This window comes from Oncorhynchus clarkii, unplaced genomic scaffold (genome assembly GCF_045791955.1).
Source record: "Oncorhynchus clarkii lewisi isolate Uvic-CL-2024 unplaced genomic scaffold, UVic_Ocla_1.0 unplaced_contig_450_pilon_pilon, whole genome shotgun sequence".
NCBI classification, from domain to species: domain Eukaryota; kingdom Metazoa; phylum Chordata; class Actinopteri; order Salmoniformes; family Salmonidae; genus Oncorhynchus; species Oncorhynchus clarkii.
The window spans coordinates 44,264-66,337 of record NW_027258148.1 but is presented as its reverse complement, the minus strand read 5'-3'; the positions used below and the strand labels follow the sequence as shown (position 1 = coordinate 66,337).

General features: G+C 39.9%; 2 protein-coding genes across 2 annotated transcripts; both read left to right on the top strand.

Moving 5' to 3' along the window:
- The first annotated feature begins 74 nt into the window (after positions 1 to 74).
- Positions 75 to 8,647, top strand: LOC139395861 (zinc finger protein 3-like). The gene is made up of 2 exons (XM_071143171.1): positions 75 to 165; positions 8,010 to 8,647. Exons 1-2 carry the CDS (start codon positions 75 to 77, stop codon positions 8,645 to 8,647), a joined length of 729 nt encoding a protein of 242 aa, XP_070999272.1.
- Positions 8,648 to 10,402: 1,755 nt separating this feature from the next.
- LOC139395856 (zinc finger protein ZFP2-like) lies at positions 10,403 to 16,881 on the top strand. Its single transcript, XM_071143166.1, has 2 exons — positions 10,403 to 11,016; positions 15,861 to 16,881. The coding sequence occupies exons 1-2, from the start codon at positions 10,632 to 10,634 to the stop codon at positions 16,829 to 16,831; spliced, it is 1,356 nt and encodes a 451-aa protein (XP_070999267.1). The 5' UTR covers positions 10,403 to 10,631; the 3' UTR covers positions 16,832 to 16,881.
- Positions 16,882 to 22,074: the final 5,193 nt, after the last annotated feature.

Here is a 22,074-nt window from a genome sequence, read left to right as displayed (position 1 = left end):
CGTTCAGAGTGAAAGAAGAGGAGGAAGAGAAAGAGGAGGATGCAGTTTTTGGAGTGAAAGAGGAGGAGGGGGAGATGACTGTCACATCCAAAAAGGCGGAGGAAGAAGAGGAGGAAACGGGATATCTGGGCCCAGTTTCCCAAACGCATCTTAAGGCGTCCGATGGTAACGATGAACTTAGTCATAAAATGGTTTTGGGAAACCGGGCCCTAATTAACACTAGTAAGTACTGTCTTAAATACAGAGGCACAAACTCTGCAGTTGTTGAACTGATGTGTGGCTATAAATGAGTAAATCTACAACTGCCTCATCCATATGTGGACGTTTAAATGATTCAGACCCATTGGCTTTTACCTCATTATGTTATGCCTTTTTTAAAACGGTTTAAATATATATATATTTTCAAACATCAATCTACACACAACAGATTTTTAGACAGTTTTGCAAAAAACAACAACTAAAATCAGATTTAATAAGTATTCAGACCCTTTCCTCAGTACTTTTATGGCAGCAATTACAGCCTTGAGGCTTCTTGGGTATGACACTACAAGCTTGGCACACTTTGGGGACTGTCTCCCATTGTTCTCTGCATAGAAAAAAGTATTCAGTCTTGTCCCAGAGCCACTCCTGCGTTGTCTTGGCTGTGTGCTTAGAGTCTTTGTCCTGTTGGAAGGTGAACCTTCACCCCAGTCTGAGGTTCTGAGCGCTCTGGAGAAGATTTTCATCAAGGATCTCTCTGTACTCTGTACTTGCTCTGTTCATCTTACCCTCAATGCTGACTAGTTCCCTCAAGCCTGACTAGTCCTCCAGTTCCTGCCGCCATAGGGATGGTGCCAGGTTGGTGCCAGACGTGATGCTTGTCATTCAGGCCAAAGAGTTTAATCTAGGTTTCAACAGACCAGAGAATCTTGTTTCTCATGGTCTGAGAGTCAGGAAACAGGATGCACCTGATCTCAATTTAGGGTCTAAATACTTATGTAAATAAGGTATTCATGTTTTTTATTTTAATAAATGTGCAAAAAAAAAGTTTTTCATGTTATCATTAGAGTGTATTGTGTGTAGATTAATGAGGAAAACATTTCATTTAATCAATTTTAGAATAAGGATGTAACGTAGCAAAATGTGGAAAAAGTGGGTCTGAATACTTTCCAAATGCACTGTATATATTTATAGAAACAATGTGAACCAACACTGTATTTGTAAATTATTTATGTATAGCCAAGAATATAACACATGCCTCATGAGCTTAGTTCAACTGTTGTACCCCATCAGAACCCAAATAAGCTTTTTTTACTCCAATGTTTAGAAACAATGTAAATAAACACTGTATCGCCTCAACATGGTTACAACTATAATGTTGATATCATGGATGGTCAGTCCTTGCATCCATAGGTCTGTCTATGAATTTGAGAGTAGTTACATTTCTCCAGCCCCATCCATCATCTTATTACCAAAACAGTGGTGGAATTACAGATTTGTTATTGTTACAACTGCAGATTGGTTGATTGTGGCTTTTTTTAAAGGGAAAACCTTGGATTTAAACAGCAACAAAATGTCAGCCATGAGACATGGTTTGGTAAACAGCTGAGGGATGGGGGCTGGAGAAATGTACAGTGAGGGAAAAATGCATTTGATCCCCTGCTGATTTAGTACATTTGCCCACTGACAAAGAAATGATCAGACTATAATTTTAATGGTAGGTTTATTTGAACAGTGAGAGACAGAATAACAACAAAAAAATCCAGAAAACGCATGTCAAAAATGTTATAAATTGATTTTAATGAGGGAAATAAGTATTTGACTCCCTCACAATCAGAAAGATTTCTGGCTCCCAGGTGTCTTTTATACAGGTAACGAGCTGAGATTAGGAGCACACTCTTAAAGGGAGTGCTCCTAATCTCAGTTTGTTACCTGTATAAAAGACACCTGTCCACAGAAGCAATCAATCAGATTCCAAACTCTCCACCATGGCCAAGACCAAAGAGCTCTCCAAGGATGTCAGGGACAAGATTGTGGACCTACACAAGGCTGGAATGGGCTACAAGACCATCGCTAAGCAGCTTGGTGAGAAGGTGACAACAGTTGGTGCGATTATTCGCAAATGGAAGAAACACAAAAGAACTGTCAAGCTCCCTCGGCCTGGGGCTCCATGCAAGATCTCACCTCGTGGAGTTGCAATGATCATGAGAAAGGTGAGGAATCAGCCCAGAACTACACGGGAGGATCTTGTCAATGGTCTCAAGGCAGCTGGGACCATAGTCACCAAGAAAACAATTGGTAACACACTGAAATCCTGCAGCGCACGCAAAGGTCCCCCTGCTCAAGAAAGCACATATACATGCCCGTCTGAAGTTTGCCAATGAACATCTGAATGATTCAGAGGACAACTGGGTGAAAGTACAACTTGCCGTGTTTGGAGGAGGAGGAATGCTGCCTATGACCCCAAGAACACCATCCCCACCGTCAAACATGGAGGTGGAAACATTATGCTTTGTGGGTGTTTTCTGCTAAGGGGGCAGGACATCTTCACCGCATCAAAGGGACGATGGACGGGGCCATGTACCGTCAAATCTTGGGTGACAACCTCCTTCCCTCAGCCAGGGCATTGAAAATGGATCTTAGATGGATATTCCAGCATGACAATGACCCAAAACACACGGCCAAGGCAACAAAGGAGTGGCTCAAGAAGAAGCACATTAAGGTCCTGGAGTGGCCTAGCCAGTCTCCAGACCTTAATCCCATAGAAAATCTGTGGAGGGAGCTGAATGTTTGAGTTGCCAAACGTCAGCTTTGAAACCTTAATGCCAGATGTGATTTCTGGTTGCACAAAGACGACAGGAAGTCACCCATCGTCAGTATTATCAAATAGGAAAGTCTTTGTCCCCTCTGTTTGTCTGCTCAACCCAGAGTGAAACCAAAACACCCCATGTAACCCATGGCAACCTGATGACTCAGAGTCACGTCATAAACAAGTAGAATGACCACCGTGGGGGAAAACAACTGATATTAACCATCTGGGACCATTCAACAGTCTAGATTTACCAGGTTATTACTAAATAAACTGTTCACCATCTGGGACCATTCAATAGTCTAGATTTACCAGGTTATTACTAAATAAACTGTTCACCATCTGGGACCATTCAACAGTCTAGATTTACCATTATTACTAAATAAACTGTTCACCATCTGGGACCATTCAACAGTCTAGATTTACCAGGTTATTACTAAATAAACTGTTCATTCAACAGTCTAGATTTACCAGGTTATTACTAAATAAACTGTTCACCATCTGGGACCATTCAACAGTCTAGATTTACCAGGTTATTACTAAATAAACTGTTCACCATCTGGGACCATTCAACAGTCTAGATGTACCAGGTTATTACTTCTAAATAAACTGTTCACCATCTGGGACCATTCAACAGTCTAGATTTACCAGGTTATTACTAAATAAACTGTTCACCATCTGGGACCATTCAACAGTCTAGATTTACCAGGTTATTACTTCTAAATAAACTGTTCACCATCTGGGACCATTCAACAGTCTAGATTTACCAGGTTATTACTAAATAAACTGTTCACCATCTGGGACCATTCAACAGTCTAGATTTACCAGGTTATTACTAAATAAACTGTTCACCATCTGGGACCATTCAACAGTCTAGATTTACCAGGTTATTACTTCTAAATAAACTGTTCACCATCTGGGACCATTCAACAGTCTAGATTTACCAGGTTATTACTAAATAAACTGTTCACCATCTGGGACCATTCAACAGTCTAGATTTACCAGGTTATTACTAAATAAACTGTTCACCATCTGGGACCATTCACCAGTCTAGATTTACCAGGTTATTACTTCTAAATAAACTGTTCACCATCTGGGACCATTCAACAGTCTAGATTTACCAGGTTATTACTAAATAAACTGTTCACCATCTGGGACCATTCAACAGTCTAGATTTACCAGGTTATTACTAAATAAACTGTTCACCATCTGGGACCATTCAACAGTCTAGATTTACCAGGTTATTACTTCTAAATAAACTGTTCACCATCTGGGACCATTGATTTACCAGGTTATTACTAAATAAACTGTTCAGCATCTGGGACCATTCAACAGTCTAGATTTACCAGGTTATTACTTCTAAATAAACTGTTCACCATCTGGGACCATTCAACAGTCTAGATTTACCAGGTTATTACTAAATAAACTGTTCACCATCTGGGACCATTCAACAGTCTAGATTTACCAGGTTATTACTTCTAAATAAACTGTTCACCATCTGGGACCATTGATTTACCAGGTTATTACTAAATAAACTGTTCACCATCTGGGACCATTCAACAGTCTAGATTTACCAGGTTATTACTTCTAAATAAACTGTTCACCATCTGGGACCATTCAACAGTCTAGATTTACCAGGTTATTACTAAATAAACTGTTCACCATCTGGGACCATTCAACAGTCTAGATTTACCAGGTTATTACTAAATGAACTGTTCACCATCTGGGACCATTCAACAGTCTAGATTTACCAGGTTATTACTAAATAAACTGTTTACCATCTGGGACCATTCAACAGTCTAGATTTACCAGGTTATTACTAAATAAACTGTTCACCATCTGGGACCATTCACCAGTCTAGATTTACCAGGTTATTACTTCTAAATAAACTGTTCACCATCTGGGACCATTCAACAGTCTAGATTTACCAGGTTATTACTAAATAAACTGTTCACCATCTGGGACCATTCAACAGTCTAGATTTACCAGGTTATTACTAAATAAACTGTTCACCATCTGGGACCATTCAACAGTCTAGATTTACCAGGTTATTACTTCTAAATAAACTGTTCACCATCTGGGACCATTGATTTACCAGGTTATTACTAAATAAACTGTTCAGCATCTGGGACCATTCAACAGTCTAGATTTACCAGGTTATTACTTCTAAATAAACTGTTCACCATCTGGGACCATTCAACAGTCTAGATTTACCAGGTTATTACTAAATAAACTGTTCACCATCTGGGACCATTCAACAGTCTAGATTTACCAGGTTATTACTTCTAAATAAACTGTTCACCATCTGGGACCATTGATTTACCAGGTTATTACTAAATAAACTGTTCACCATCTGGGACCATTCAACAGTCTAGATTTACCAGGTTATTACTTCTAAATAAACTGTTAACCATCTGGGACCATTCAACAGTCTAGATTTACCAGGTTGTTACTAAATAAACTGTTCACCATCTGGGACCATTCAACAGTCTAGATTTACCAGGTTATTACTAAATAAACTGTTCACCATCTGGGACCATTCAACAGTCTAGATTTACCAGGTTATTACTAAATGAACTGTTCACCATCTGGGACCATTCAACAGTCTAGATTTACCAGGTTATTACTAAATAAACTGTTCACCATCTGGGACCATTCAACAGCCTAGATTTACCAGGTTATTACTAAATAAACTGTTCACCATCTGGGACCATTCAACAGTCTAGATTTACCAGGTTATTACTTTTAAATAAACTGTTCACCATCTGGGACCATTCAACAGTCTAGATTTACCAGGTTATTACTAAATAAACTGTTCACCATCTGGGACCATTCAACAGTCTAGATTTACCAGGTTATTACTAAATGAACTGTTCACCATCTGGGACCATTCAACAGTCTAGATTTACCAGGTTATTACTAAATAAACTGTTCACCATCTGAGACCATTCAACAGTCTAGATTTACCAGGTTATTACTAAATAAACTGTTCACCATCTGGGACCATTCAACAGTCTAGATTTACCAGGTTACTTCTAAATAAACTGTTGACCATCTGGGACCGTTCAACAGTCTAGATTTACCAGGTTATTACTTCTAAATAAACTGTTCACCATCTGGGACCATTCAACAGTCTAGATTTACCAGGTTATTACTAAATAAACTGTTCACCATCTGGGACCATTCAACAGTCTAGATTTACCAGGCTATTACTAAATAAACTGTTCACCATCTGGGACCATTCAACAGTCTAGATTTACCAGGTTATTACTAAATAAACTGCTCACCATCTGGGACCATTCAACAGTCTAGATTTATCAGGATATTACTAAATAAACTGTTCACCATCTGGGACCATTCAACAGTCTAGATTTATCAGGATATTACTAAATAAACTGCTCACCATCTGGGACCATTCAACAGTCTAGATTTACCAGGTTATTACTTCTAAATAAAAACACTTTTGGGGTTCTCATAGGCTTTACCATTTTTGTTTTTATTATTCGCTAAAATAATATTTGGTTATGATAGTTGCAAAATATCTATTTTTGGAAGGAAAGCTAGCCACAGAGAATTTTACTGGTGTTTTTAAGTATATAGCAGTGGAATTGCGATGATGACACAAACATTTATATTAACCATCATATCATATCAAACTAACCGTACAATTATAATCCAAAATCCAAAATGCACTCATATTCAACCTGTAAATGGAGGCTATTTTTGCTGTCAGCCTATGAGAACTCCCCTGAGTTTTCCCCCACGGTGGTGAATTAGTGAATAGACACAGAGCTTAATGTGAGTTTCCTTCAGTAGCATCCTGATCTTGATCTGATAATGTGTGGTAATATTCACATTATACATAACTAGTGGTTTCGTCATTACCAGATATACTACATCCATAACTAGTGGTTTCCTCATTACCAGATATACTACATCCATAACTAGTGGTTTCCTCATTAGCAGATATACTACATCCATAACTAGTGGTTTCCTCATTACCAGATATACTACATCCATAACTAGCGGTTTCCTCATTACCAGATATACTACATCCATAACTAGCGGTTTCCTCATTACCAGATATACTACATCCATAACTAGTGGTTTCCTCATTACCAGATATACTACATCCATAACTAGTGGTTTCCTCATTACCAGATATACTACATCCATAACTAGTGGTTTCCTCATTACCAGATACACTACATCCATAACTAGCGGTTTCCTCATTACCAGATATACTACATCCATAACTAGTGGTTTCCTCATTACCAGATATACCACATCCATAACTAGTGGTTTCCTCATTACCAGATATACTACATCCATAACTAGTGGTTTCCTCATTACCAGATGTACTACATCCATAACTAGTGGTTTCCTCATTACCAGATATACTACATCCATAACTAGTGGTTTCCTCATTACCAGATATACCACATCCATAACTAGTGGTTTCCTCATTACCAGATATACTACATCCATAACTAGTGGTTTCCTCATTACCAGATATACTACATCCATAACTAGCGGTTTCCTCATTACCAGATATACTACATCCATAACTAGTGGTTTCCTCATTACCAGATATACTACATCCATAACTAGTGGTTTCCTCATTACCAGATATACTACATCCATAACTAGTGGTTTCCTCATTAGCAGATATACTACATCCATAACTAGTGGTTTCCTCATTACCAGATATACTACATCCATAACTAGTGGTTTCCTCATTACCAGATATACTACATCCATAACTAGTGGTTTCCTCATTACCAGATATACTACATCCATAACTAGTGGTTTCCTCATTACCAGATATACTACATCCATAACTAGCGGTTTCCTCATTAGCAGATATACTACATCCATAACTAGCGGTTTCCTCATTAGCAGGGAGGAGTTTCTGCAACCAAATTGTGTGTGCAATTTTACAAACACAGAATGGGGCCTATATTGGTGATCAAAAGTCGTCTGGCACACTGCTTAGGATTTCAGCAACTTTAAAAACGTATTTCTAGCCTAAAATCATCCACTTTACTACTAAGGTGAAAAAAATAAGACTAAATATGGCTATTGTTGCTTGACTGGTCTTTTTAAGACAATTGTCAAACATCATGGGCATGAGGCCTGTCCTTTCAGCTAAAACAAACGGTGAATTTCTGTTGTGGGCCTTTTAACCTTCTGTCTGACTTTGTTTTTGTTGTTCACACAGGAGAGAGACATGACGATCGTGGATCCTCTGGGGAGCCTCAACAACATCATGAAGCTGAAGAGGCAGAGGAGAGTTTTTCCGCATCAGAACATCTCAAGAAACAGAAGCGGAAACGCACAGGGAAGAAACCTCACCGCTGCTCTGACTGTGGGAAGAGATTCACATCTTCAGCAGACCTCAAAAGACATCAGAGAATCCATACAGGAGAGAAACCATATAGCTGTGATCAATGTGGGAAGAGATTTACTGATCTAAGCAGCCTGAAAAGACACCAGAGAATTCACACTGGAGAGAAACCTTATAGCTGCACTGACTGTGGGAAGAGTTTTAATGTTCCAAGCAGCCTGAAAACGCACCAAAGAATTCACACGGGAGAGAAACCTTATAGCTGTGATCAATGTGGGAAGAGCTTTGTTTCATCTAGCCAGCTGACTGTACACCAGAGAACACACACAGGAGAGAAATGTTATAGCTGTGATCAATGTGGGAAGAGTTTTGTTTCTTCTAGCCAGCTGACTGCACACCAGAGAACACACACAGGAGAGAAATCGTATAGCTGTGATCAATGTGGGAAGAGATACTCTGGTAAAAGATCTCTGATTAGACATCAGAAAATACATGAAGGAGTTGTTCCATGATATCAATAAAATGTCACAATGTAGAACCCTAAACGTTTGCCCCCTGATCTATTGATTTCATCATGATGTGGATATTAGCCTCATCAGGTGAAAAGTCCAGGTTCTGAAATGAAAGAGTACTATTTATGTGATTAACAAAAAGTGTTGCGTTACACTTATCTCGTAGGTGATCCACTTGAATCAAAATGCAACTCTTCAAAATGTAGCTAGCTGTTTACCACAAGTTGTCCTCTAACCAGTGATGTACACATTAAACCCAGATTCCATGTGGTTTTAGAGCTGTTCGTTTAATCAGGATGTGCAACCTCATCTCATCCCTCTCGCGCAATTGATTTCAACGTGATTTCGATATGAGTGATGACAAATAAGTGTTGCATTTCTCTTCGTTCTGGGGACCGCTACATTTAAATGCATCACTCCGAAATGTAGCTGACTGTCTTCTGCAGATTATCTAACCAGTGAGATAAAAGATTTTAAAATTCCAAAAGATATCTCCCATTTCCATGTGGTATTTTAGTTGTTAGTTTCAACAGCAGTTTCAACCTTATTTCCCCCCAATATATTTATTGCCAGTTGTCAAAACAGCGTTTTTGGTGCTTATAAGGAGCTCGTTTAAAAAAAAAGAAGATTTGTTTCACACTTTGTTGGTTACTACATTCCATATGCGTTATTTCATAGTTGTGATGTCTTAATTATTATTCTACAATGTAGAAAATAGTTAAAATTAAGAAAAACCCTTGAATGAGTAGTGAGTGTGTCCAACGTTTGACTGGTACTGTATGTCTGAACTATCAAATCAAATGGTATTATGTTTATTTGTCACATGCGCCGAATACAACAGTGAAATGCTTATATTTCGATGCACTCAAAACATTCAGACATTTGTGTTACTGTCGTCAATAAAAAGTCCTCACAAACAGGCATCTTCTCCCTTCGGACAACGGCAACACTGACCTGAGTGGGCGGGTGTAGTGTCCAGATGCGCATTTCGAAGCGCTCTGATTGGTTGGGAATTGCAGGGCTATGATGGGTGAAGGATTAGGTAGGCTGAGCAGCCAATCTAACGGGACTGTGAGGGGACGTTAGGGGAAATTGAAGGGACTGTGAGGGGACGTTAGGTAGAGCGGAGAGGAGCAGGATGTACTTTTTACTCACTACCAAATATGGCAATGAGAGGAAGCCCAGTGAAAGGTGAGTGGGAGATGATAAAGTGAAATGCATTTTGTCCAACATTCTGCACATTTTCTCATCGATGAAACGTTTGATCTCAATACAGTTTTCTGTTTCCATAACTAGAATCTGCAACAAACGGAGTGTCCTACGTTTTGCGTTAAAATGGCGTTAAAAGGAGGGCAAGGGCGAATTGAGTTGTTGCACGACCACACTTCACGCAGTGGGAGAAGTTATGAGATGGATTCTGGCCATATGAACTCGGTAGCACAGAGTATATCAATTTGACATTGCAAAATTGTGCATTGTGGGTAGTTTAGAAGATATCCGGAAATAAATGAATAAATATGTAATAACTCAAAAACATAACTTTGTACTTAATAGGTAACCAGATCGTGGCAACAACTAAGTTACTAACTCTTTAACCACACTGTGTTGTTTCATTTGCTTCCTACCCTTCAACTTGTCTGAAATCAAATAGATACATTTTACTCCACTGCGTTACCCACTCCAGTCAGCAGATGGCGGTCTGAGACTTTAAGGTTATGCTGTTGGTGTGACGTATAATGTAGTGGACGGAACGCTTCTTTCAAAAGCAGCAACAGTTGGTCAGACACCTCCGTAGCTTGTTAGACAAAATAGACGAACCAATAAAGCTCTTTAGACGCTTTAGTGTATATTAGCCACTGTGTTTTAAACCCACTTCTGTCGTCTAGTTAGTTATCCGATTTAATGTCATATTTGCGGTGTTGTTATCAGTCAGCTAGCGGGCTGGTTAAGTTAGCATTAGCCTAGCTAGCTAACATCTCCGACCATGTGTTCACTAAGCTACTCTCCTCCTGATAAAGAAGAGGATGTCTGCTGGACGGAGAAAGAGGGTCCGGTGAAAGAGGAGGGGGAAGAGGAGGCTGTTACAATACAAAAACAAGTAGAGGGTGAGGTTGTTACCGTTAACGAAGAGGAAGACTCGTTCTGGCTGAAAGAGGAGGATAATGTTACAGTAAAAGAAGAGAAAGAGGAGGATGCTGTTTTTGGAGTGAAGGAAGGAGAGATGACTGTCACACTGAAAAAGGAGGAAGAAGAGGAGGAAACTGGATATCTGGGCCCGGTTTCCCAAACGCATCTTAAGGTGTCCGATGGTTCTAATGATGAAGTTAGCCGTAAAATGGTTTTGAGAAACCGTTCCTCGATTTACACTAGTAAGTACTGTCTTAAAAACAGAGGCACAAACTTTGCAGTTGTTGAACTGATGAGTGGTGTTAAAGGGGAAATATGCAATTGCTACATCCATATTTTCACTTTTAAATTATTGATGTATAGCCAGTGGTCAGTCCTTGCATCCATAGGTTCAAACATCTTGGCATAACAGTTATAAGGCGTTGGCTTGACAGTCGCTGGGCCCAGGTTTGTGTTCAGCTCAGGGCCTCACCCTGAATTCACTACACTATGAATACAAGGACTGGCCATCCATGATGTCATAATGATATTTTAACCAGGTTTCTAGGCTATATAGTATATTCTAGAATTCATCTATGATGTCATAATGATAGTTTAACCAGGTTTCTAGGATATATAGTATAACCCTAGAATTCATCCATGATGTCATAATGAGGCTATACAGTGTTAGTTTACAAACAATGGAGTTATACAAGCTTATGTTTTGGTTTCTGATGGGGGCAATACAGTTGAAACATTTTGAGGCATTTCTAAGTTCTATTCTTCAGTAGTCAATGGCTATTATGATGTCATAATGATATAATGTCTGACCCCATTTAGGCGACTGGTCGATTGTTTGGTCGACAGGCTGTTGGTTGACCAAGATTGTTTTTGTCCCAACAGCATCAAATATGTCCAGTATGTACGTACGGTCACTGTTACGACGCCGTCGATGCACTTATTAATGAAGCCGTTGACTGATGTGGTAAACTCCTAAAGGCCACCGGATGAATCCCTGAACATATTGCATTCTGTGCTAGTGAACCAGTCATGTCGCTTAGCAACCGCTTCATCGGATCGCTTCCTTATTGAACCTGTACTTCCTGTTTCCGTTTTGACTTATAATCAGGAGGATACAGTTATGTTGCTATTTACCAGATGGAGGCTGAGGGAGGGGCTTTGTATGTGTCTCTGTGTGTGGAGTAAAGGTCGATCTAGAGGTTTTTGCCCTCCTCTAGTTGCACAGGCAGAAATAACATGAAATCACCTGAGTGGCCTCTGGATGACTGTTTTCTTGTTTGCTTATGGCCCTATACAACGCGTTGAGTGTGGTGTTAGTGCCAGCATTAGTTTGTGGCGGTAAATAGACAGCTAAGAAAAATACAGATGTAAACTCTCTTGGTTTATAGTCTGGTCTACACATACAATGAGGTATTCAACTCAGGTGAGCAGAACCTCAAGAGGTTATAATAATAGTAGAGATGGTCCACCATACAAATTAAATTCAGGTGAGCAGAACCTCAAGAGGTTATAATAATAGTAGAGATGGTCCACCATACAAATTAAATTCAGGTGAGCAGAACCTCAAGAGGTTATAATAATAGTGGAGATGGTACACCATACACATACAACTCAGAATAATAAATACACAACACTTTAAAAAAAAAACTTTATTTAACTAGGCAAGATGTTTACCTTGTCAGCTCGGTGATTCGATCTAGCAACCTTTCGGTTACTGGCCCAACGCTCTAACCACTAGGCTACCTGCCGCCCCATCAGATCCTTTGAGTAACTTTGGTTATGATATGAACAAATTCATCTAACCCGAAAGCATATTTTTTCTGCCCTTTGGACCAGGACATTTAATGTCCGTGGTCTCTTCATTTAATGTCCGTGGTCTCTTCATTTAATGTCCATGGTCTCTTCATGTAATGTCCGTGGTCTCTTCATTTAATGTCCGTGGTCTCTTCATTTAATGTCCATGGTCTCTTCATTTAATGTCCGTGGTCTCTTCATTTAATGTCCGTGGTCTCTTCATTTAATGTCCGTGGTCTCTTCATGTAATGTCCATGGTCTCTTCATGTAATGTCCATGGTCTCTTCATTTAATGTCTGTGGTCTCTTCATTGCAAAAGTCCTGATCTTAAAAACTGGGGCGGCAGGGTAGCCTAGTGGTTAGAGCGTTGGACTAGTAACCGGAAGGTTGCAAATTCAAATCCCCCATCCTGACAAGGTTCAAATCTGTCGTTCTGCCCCTGAACAGGCAGTTAACCCACTGTTCCTAGGCCGTCATTGACAATAAGAATCTGTAACTGACTTGCCAAGTTAAATGAAGGTAAAATAAAGAATATATAAGCCTAGGTCTAGATATTGTTTTGACCTTCTTGTGTTCTAGGTTTTTCCTAATTGTAATCTACTTGAAGTTAATAAAGTATTTTATTGTTGACATCTTTGTTTTTTTAGGCCTCACTGCTTTATCACATGGCCACATTCTCATGTTCCAATGTGAACTCTTTGAGAGATGGGCGGGTCTAAGGCTCTAGAGGGTGTGAAGGATGATAAATGGGCGTGAACAAAGAGCAGCACTGAAGATATACAACAATAGACAATGTAGTAATGATAATGGTTTGCCTAATGGGGGAACCTGGTGAGATAAATACTGTTAATGGTTTGCCTAATGGGGGAACCTGGTGAGATAAATACTGTTAATGGTTTGCCTAATGGGGGAACCTGGTGAGATAAATACTGTTCATGGTTTGCCTAATGGGGAAACCTGGTGAGATAAATACTGTTAATGGTTTGCCTAATGGGGAAACCTGGTGAGATAAATACTGTTAATGGTTTGCCTAATGGGGGAACCTGGTGAGATAAATACTGTTAATGGTTTGCGTAATGGGGGAACCTGGTGAGATAAATACTGTTAATGGTTTGCCTAATGGGGGAACCTGCTGAGATAAATACTGTTAATGGTTTGCCTAATGGGGGAACCTGGTGATATAATGTTCAGAGAATCCATTTAGGCAATTTGGTGAAAGTATTCCTTTTCTAAATATATGTTTCTCAATGATTAATGTAGAGCAAGTGTGAAAACCACAGAAACATTTGGAATGCCCTTTTGTCCTGAATGGGATTCTAAGTGTAATTTAAAAAAAAAAATCTACATTACTTCCTCATGTTTCCTCCAATCACAGTGCATGATACGCTATTTAGAAGCTCTGAGTCATTACTTCCTCATGTTTCCTCCAATCACAGTGTATGATACCATTTAGAAGCTCTGAGTCATTACTTCCTCATGTTTTCCTCCAATCACAGTGTATGATACCATGTAGAAGCTCTGAGTCATTACTTCCTCATGTTTTCCTCCAATCACAGTGTTTGATACCATTTAGAAGCTCTGAGTCATTACTTCCTCATGTTTTCCTCCAATCACAGTGTTTGATACCATGTAGAAGCTCTGAGTCATTACTTCCTCATGTTTTCCTCCAATCACAGTGTTTGATACCATTTAGAAGCTCTGAGTCATTACTTCCTCATGTTTCCTCCAATCACAGTGTTTGATACCATTTAGAAGCTCTGAGTCATTACTTCCTCATGTTTTCCTCCAATCACAGTGTTTGATACCATGTAGAAGCTCTGAGTCATTACTTCCTCATGTTTTCCTCCAATCACAGTGTTTGATACCATTTAGAAGCTCTGAGTCATTACTTCCTCATGTTTCCTCCAATCACAGTGTTTGATACGCTATTTAGAAGCTCTGAGTCATTACTTCCTCATGTTTTCCTCCAATCACAGTGTTTGATACCATTTAGAAGCTCTGAGTCATTACTTCCTCATGTTTTCCTCCAATCACAGTGTTTGATACCATGTAGAAGCTCTGAGTCATTACTTCCTCATGTTTTCCTCCAATCACAGTGTTTGATACCATTTAGAAGCTCTGAGTCATTACTTCCTCATGTTTCCTCCAATCACAGTGTTTGATACGCTATTTAGAAGCTCTGAGTCATTACTTCCTCATGTTTTCCTCCAATCACAGTGTTTGATACCATGTAGAAGCTCTGAGTCATTACTTCCTCATGTTTTCCTCCAATCACAGTGTTTGATACCATTTAGAAGCTCTGAGTCATTACTTCCTCATGTTTCCTCCAATCACAGTGTTTGATACCATGTAGAAGCTCTGAGTCATTACTTCCTCATGTTTTCCTCCAATCACAGTGTTTGATACCATGTAGAAGCTCTGAGTCATTACTTCCTCATGTTTTCCTCCAATCACAGTGTTTGATACCATGTAGAAGCTCTGAGTCATTACTTCCTCATGTTTTCCTCCAATCACAGTGTTTGATACCATGTAGAAGCTCTGAGTCATTACTTCCTCATGTTTTCCTCCAATCACAGTGTTTGATACCATGTAGAAGCTCTGAGTCATTACTTCCTCATGTTTTCCTCCAATCACAGTGTTTGATACCATGTAGAAGCTCTGAGTCATTACTTCCTCATGTTTTCCTCCAATCACAGTGTTTGATACCATGTAGAAGCTCTGAGTCATTACTTCCTCATGTTTTCCTCCAATCACAGTGTTTGATACCATGTAGAAGCTCTGAGTCATTACTTCCTCATGTTTTCCTCCAATCACAGTGTTTGATACCATGTAGAAGCTCTGAGTCATTACTTCCTCATGTTTTCCTCCAATCACAGTGTTTGATACCATGTAGAAGCTCAGTCTGTACTTTTATCCAATGTATAAAATAAACACCATTGAAAAGGTTGCTACATAAGACTGAATAGAGACGGCGGGTCACATATTTGGTTGTGAAAGTTGTAAAATACCTATTTTGGATGCTGAAGTTGTTAGCTTGAATGCTAACGCTCATTGACAAAGGCTGGTAGCAAAGCTAGCCAATGAGAATTTTACTGGATGAAGTTGAAGTGTTTTTTTAAAAGTATAAAGCAGTTGATTTGCAACAATGACACAAACATTATTATTATATATATATATATATATATATTATATATATATATTATATACCTTAACATTACCTTAGCTCAAATAAACAATGGATTTCTGCTGTTGTGGGCCTTTAACCATCTGTCTGATTTTGTTGTTCACACAGGAGAGAGACAGAACTACCGTGGATCCTCTGGGGAGCCCCAACTACATCGTGAAGCTGACGAGGCAGAGAAGAGTCTCTCCACTTCAGAACATCTCAAATTCCAGCAGAGACCCACAGGAATGAAACCTCACCACTGCTCTGTCTGTGGGAAGAGTTACTCAAGATCAGATTCACTAAAAGCACACCAGAGAATTCACACTGGAGAGAAACCTTATAGCTGTTCTCAATGTGGGAAGAGTTTTACTACATCTAGCCGTCTGACTATACACCAGAGAACACACACAGGAGATAAATCTTTCCACTGCTCTGACTGTGGGAAGAGTTACTCAAGATCAGAGTCACTAAACACACACCAGAGAATTCACACTGGAGAGAAACCTTATAGCTGTTATCAATGTGGGAATGGTTTTACTACATCTAGCAAGCTGACTATACACCAGAGAACACACACAGGAGAGAAATCTTTCCACTGCGCAGACTGTGGGAAGTGTTTTCTGATATCAGGACATTTAAAATCACACCAGAGAATACACACAGGAGAGAAGCCTTATAGCTGTGATCAATGTGGGAAGAGTTTTAGTCACTTAAGCAGCCTGATAGTTCACCAGAGAACACACACAGGAGAGAAGCCTTATAGCTGTGATCAATGTGGGAAGAGTTTTACTCAGTCTAGTCAGCTGACTAGGCACCAGAGAACACACACAGGAGAGAAATATTTTAGCTGTGATCAATGTGGGAAGACTTTTACTGAGCCTGGTAACTTGACTAAGCATCAGAGAACACACACAGGAGAGAAACCATATAGCTGTGATCAATGTGGGAAGAGTTTTACTGAGTCTGGTAACTTGACTAAGCACCAGAGAAGACACACAGGAGAGAAGTCACATAGTTGTGATCAATGTGACAAGAGATACTCTGATAATCGATCTCTTATTAAACATCAGAAAATACATGAAGGAGTTGTTTCATGATATCAATGAAATAATGTCACAATGTAGAATGTTTTAACATTGTAGTAGGAGTGTTCTAATGATGTCACAATGTACAATGTTTTAACATTGTAGTAGGAGTGTTCTAATGATGTCACAATGTACAATGTTTTAACATTGTAGTAGAAGTATTTTAATGATGTCACAATGTAGAATGTTTTAACATTGTAGTAGGAGTGTTCTAATGATGTCACAATGTAGAATGTTTTAACATTGTAGTAGGAGTATTCTAATGATGTCACAATGTAGAATGTTTTAACATTGTAGTAGGAGTATCTTAATGATGTCACAATGTAGAACCCTAAACGTTTGTCCCCTGTTCTATTGATTTCAGCATGATATGGATATTAGACTCATCGGGGGAAAAATCCAGGTTCTGAATTGAAAGAGTATTATTTATTTGATTAACAAAAAAAGGAGTTGTTACCACATTGGCACTATTTTAGTTTTTAAATCATCTTATGTTTGTTGTGTAGTAAATATTTCAGTTTTTATTTCCATTGTTTTTATTCGTACATGTCTAAAATGTGCTGTATAAATAAATCTTGATATATATTTTCAAATTGCAAAACAAATTAACCCAACGACCGACTTCAACGAATCCAGTGGATTTTTTGTTGAAAAGGAAAAATGTTGAAATCAACAATATGTCAAAGGATTTAACTCCTGAAAAACTGAATCAAACAGATCAATCCCACTTTTCCAGCCTGCTGAAGGTGTGGTGGAGTGGTAAACACCACCCCCGGCTCTACCAGGGGCTTGAGGTGGTCTCCCACAGCTCTGCTTATGTCATGTTCTGTGGCCTTGTCGTTCCATTTCTTGACTGCCCCTGCAACACAGAAAGAAACACATTTAATAATATTATATAAAACACTCTAAGTAATGGATATGGAGCATCTACGGCCTCAGTTACACCTGGCACCTAAATGTGACTTCTGTCATCCGATCACTCCAAGCTGCATTAGGTTTAGATCTACTAGGATGGGCGTTGTGTTCGGAATTTGAGTCTGGCCACTGAATATGACAGTGTGGACGCAGTCAGGCCACCATGTCAGCATAACCAATGTAAAGAGATGGGGTGAATGAGTGGCGGAAAAGTATGTTTTACACAATATCAGTGGACAATTTGCACTAATGTAAATAAACATAGATGATGGAACATATTCCCTTCTGCTTACGTAATGAACCGCTAAGGGGACATAAATATTTACCATCTAAACCATGTGTGACCTCTCACCTCTCTGGCTGTAGAAGTGTCCTTCCTAACCAGTCCCTCAACAGCTCTCTGACTGAGCTCCACCCTCACTGGGTCTTCAGAGGAGAGGAAGGATGAGGAGGGATGGAAGGATGAATGGATCAATCAGTCAACAAGTCAGTAATATAAAGAGAGTGTTGTCCATTTCCCACCCATGGAGAGACCTTTATACTGTATCCAGGGTTGGGTAGGTTACTTTCTAAATGTAATCCGTTAGTTACTAGTTACATGTCTAAAAGTGTCATCAGTAATCTGTTAGTTACTAGTTACCTGTCTAAAAGAGTCATCAGTAACATAACTGTTGGGTTCCCCAAACTCACTAATGTAATCAGATTACTTTGAATTACTTTCTCCTTAAGAGGCACAGGTTTGTACCTCCAACAAATCTGATTTGCTAACCCTAATGCCTAACCCTAACCTTAACCATAATGCCTAAACCTTACCTTAAATAACCCTAACAACACTGCTAACCCTAATGCCTAACCCTAACCTTAACCATACTGCTAACCCTAATGCCTAAACCTAACCTTAACCATACTGCTAACCCTAATGCCTAAACCTAACCTTAACCATACTGCTAACCCTAATGCCTAAACCTAACCTTAACCATACTGCTAACCTTAATGCCTAAACCTAACCTTAACCATACTGCTAACCCTAATGCCTAAACCTAACCTTACATTGTTGTGTTTTCGTGAATTGAATGCAAGAGTGTGCAGAGCTGTCATCAAGGGAAAATGAAAAGTCTCAAATATAAAATATATATATTTTGATTTGTTTAACACTTTTTTGGTTACTACATGATTCCATATGTGTTATTTCATAGTTTTGATGCCTTCATTATTATTCTACAATGTAGAAAACAGTAAAAATTAAGAAAAACCCTTAAATGAGTAGGTGTGTCCAAACTTTTGACTGGTACTGTATGTCTGAAAGCTATCAAATCACATTTTTACTTGCTTACTTACGAGCCCCAAACCAACAATGCAGTTTAAAAAAATACAGATAAGAATAAGAAATAAAAGTAACATGTAATTAAAGAGCAGCAGTAAAATAGAACTGTCTATGACTAGGGTGGCTGGAGTTTTTGACAATTTTTCGGGCCTTCCTCTGACACCGCCTGGTATAGAGGTCCTGGATGGCAGGAAGCTAGGCCCCAGTAATGTACTGGGCCGTTCGCACTACCCTCTGTAGTGTATTGCGGTCAGAGGCCGAGCAGTTACCATACCAGGCAGTGATGCAACCAGGATGCTCTCGATGGTGCAGCTGTAGAACCTTTTGAGGATCTGAGGACCCATGACAATTGTTTTCAGTCTCCTGAGGGGGAATAGGTTTTGTTGTGCCCTCTCCACGACTGTCTTAGTGTGCTTGGACCATGTTAGTTTGTTGGTGATGTGAACAATAAGGAACTTGAAGCTCTCAACCTGCTCCACTAAATCCCCGTCGATGAGAATGGGGGCGTGTTCGGTCCTGTAGTCCACAATCATCTATTTTGTCTTATCACCTTGAGGGAGAGGTTGTTGTCCAGGCTCCACACGGCCAGGTCTCTGACCTCCTCCCTATAGGCTGTCTCGGGCACTATGGTGTTGAACGCTGAGCTGTAGTCAATGAATAGCATTCTCACATAGGTGTTCCTTTTGTCCAGGTGGGAAAAGGCAGTGTGGAGTGCAATAGAGATTGCAACATCTGTGGATCTGTTGGGGTGGTATGCAAATTGGAGTGGGTCTAGGGTTTCTGGGATAATGGTGTTGATGTGAGCCATGACCAGCCTTTCAAAGCACTTTATGGCTACAGACGTGAGTGCTACGGGTCGGTAGTCATTTAGGCAGGTTACCTTAGTGTTCTTGGGCACAGGAATTATGGTGGTCAGCTTAAAACTTGTTAGTATTACAGACGTGGACAGGGAGAAGTTAAAAATGTCAGTGAAGACACTTGCCAGTTGGTCAGCGCATGCTCGCAGTACATGTCCTGCTGATCCGTCTGGCCCTGCGGCCTTGTGAATGTTGACTTGTTTAAAAGCCTTACTCACATCGGCTGCCGATAGCGTGATCACACAGTCTTTCGGAACAGCTGGTGCTCTCATGCATGTTTCAGTGTTATTTGCCTCGATGAGAGCATAGAAGTAGTTTAGCTCGTCTGGTAGGCTCGTGTCACTAGGCAGCTCTCGGCTGTGCTTCCCTTTGTAGTCTGTAATGGTTTGCAGGCCCTGCCACATCCGACAAGTCCTGAAGCTTAGCATCTGCTTCATCTGACCACTTTTTTTATTGATATAGTCACTGGTGCTTCCTGCTTTAATTTTGGCTTGTAAGCAGGAATCAGGAGGATAGAACTATGGTCAGATTTGCCAAATGGAGGGCGAGGGCGAGCTTTGTATGAATCTCTGTGTGTAGTGTAAAGATGGTCCAGAGTTTGTTTTCCTCTGGTTGCACATTTAACATGCTGATAGAAATTTGGTAAAACAGATTTAAGTTTCCCTGCATTAAAGTCCTTGGCTACTAGGAGCGCCGCCTCTGGGTGAGCGTTTTCTTGTCTGCTTATGGCGGAATACAGCTCATTCAATGCTGTCTTAGTGCCAGCCTCTAACTGTGGTGGTATGTAAACAGCTACGACAAATACAGATGAAAACTCTCTAGGTAGATAGTGTGGCGAGAAATAGCTCTAGACTTCCTTAGATATCGTGCACCAGCAAAAATACATAGTCCCCCGCCCCTTGTCTTACGAGACGCTGCTGTTCTATCCTGCCGGTACAGCGTATAACCAGCTGTATGTTGATAGAATTTGTTCTTAACTGACTTGCCAGGTTAAATAAAAAAAAATACAAAATAAAATATTTTTTACACTTTCAGTCAGCTGAAAGCTTAGATGCAGCAGGTCTCACGCAAATTATAATTGATTGCCTTGAAAAACATGGTCTGGACTACAAAAATAATATTGTGGGGCAAGGCTATGACGGTGCATCCGTTGTGAGCAGGAAAGCATTCTGGTGTGTCTGCACGGATTAAAAACAGTGCAAGATTTGCAATTTATGTGCACTGTAATGCACGTTGTTTGAACGTGGTTCTTGTCGATGCTGTAAAATCAGTGCTTGAGGCAGTTCACTTTTTTTTGCTCTCCTGCAGAAGCTTTATAACTTTGTGTCAAGTGGCTTGCAGTTCAGAAAGAGTTGTATCCACAGCAGCAGCCTGGGGAACTACGGAGACTTACGGATGGAAGGTGTGCATGCAGATACATGGCATGCCGTAATCTGAGGGACAGGCTTCCAGCAGTTTCTTAGAGTGATACAGGATATCACACTTGAAAATAGTGGTGATAGATCAGTGGAGGCAAGGAGCCTTCTTTCTCAGATTTACATTTCATAGGGCTTTTGGTTACCTTTTGGTTACTTTTTGGTTTCCTTTTGGTTTCCTTTTGGTTACCTTTTGGTTACCTTTTGGTTACCTTTTTGTAAAGTGCTTGGTGATGCCAAATGTCTTTCTGACATGCTCCAATCAAGCTCTCTTGAACTAGCAAGCGCTGTGGATCTACTAGGTGTCCTTAGACACATTACAGGACAACAGAAGTGAGGGTTACTATGGAGAACTATGGGAAAAAGGTTGAAGACATTGCAGAGCACTGCAAAAATAAGTGTACAAACAGTGTATAAAAGACAGGCTAAAACAAGCTTAAGATTTCACAACTCATTGATGATGAGCCCCGTAGGACAGAAACATAGTGACCAAAGGGATGGTGAGAGCTTCCAAAAGAGCTGTCTTTTATCAGGTGCTCGACAGTCTCACCGCTGAGCTGCAGAGGTGTTTTTCAAAGAAGAATTGTGAGATAATGCAAAGGGGTCCAGTCTCTCAACCCAAAGAGGACAACATTCTTGAATGAGGAGCCTCTGTTTTGCCTTTGCTCAGACCTTTGAGTCAGATTTAGAGGAACTCAAAACACGAGGTTCATCAAAACCAAGCGGCTTCTTGATAGGTGAGAG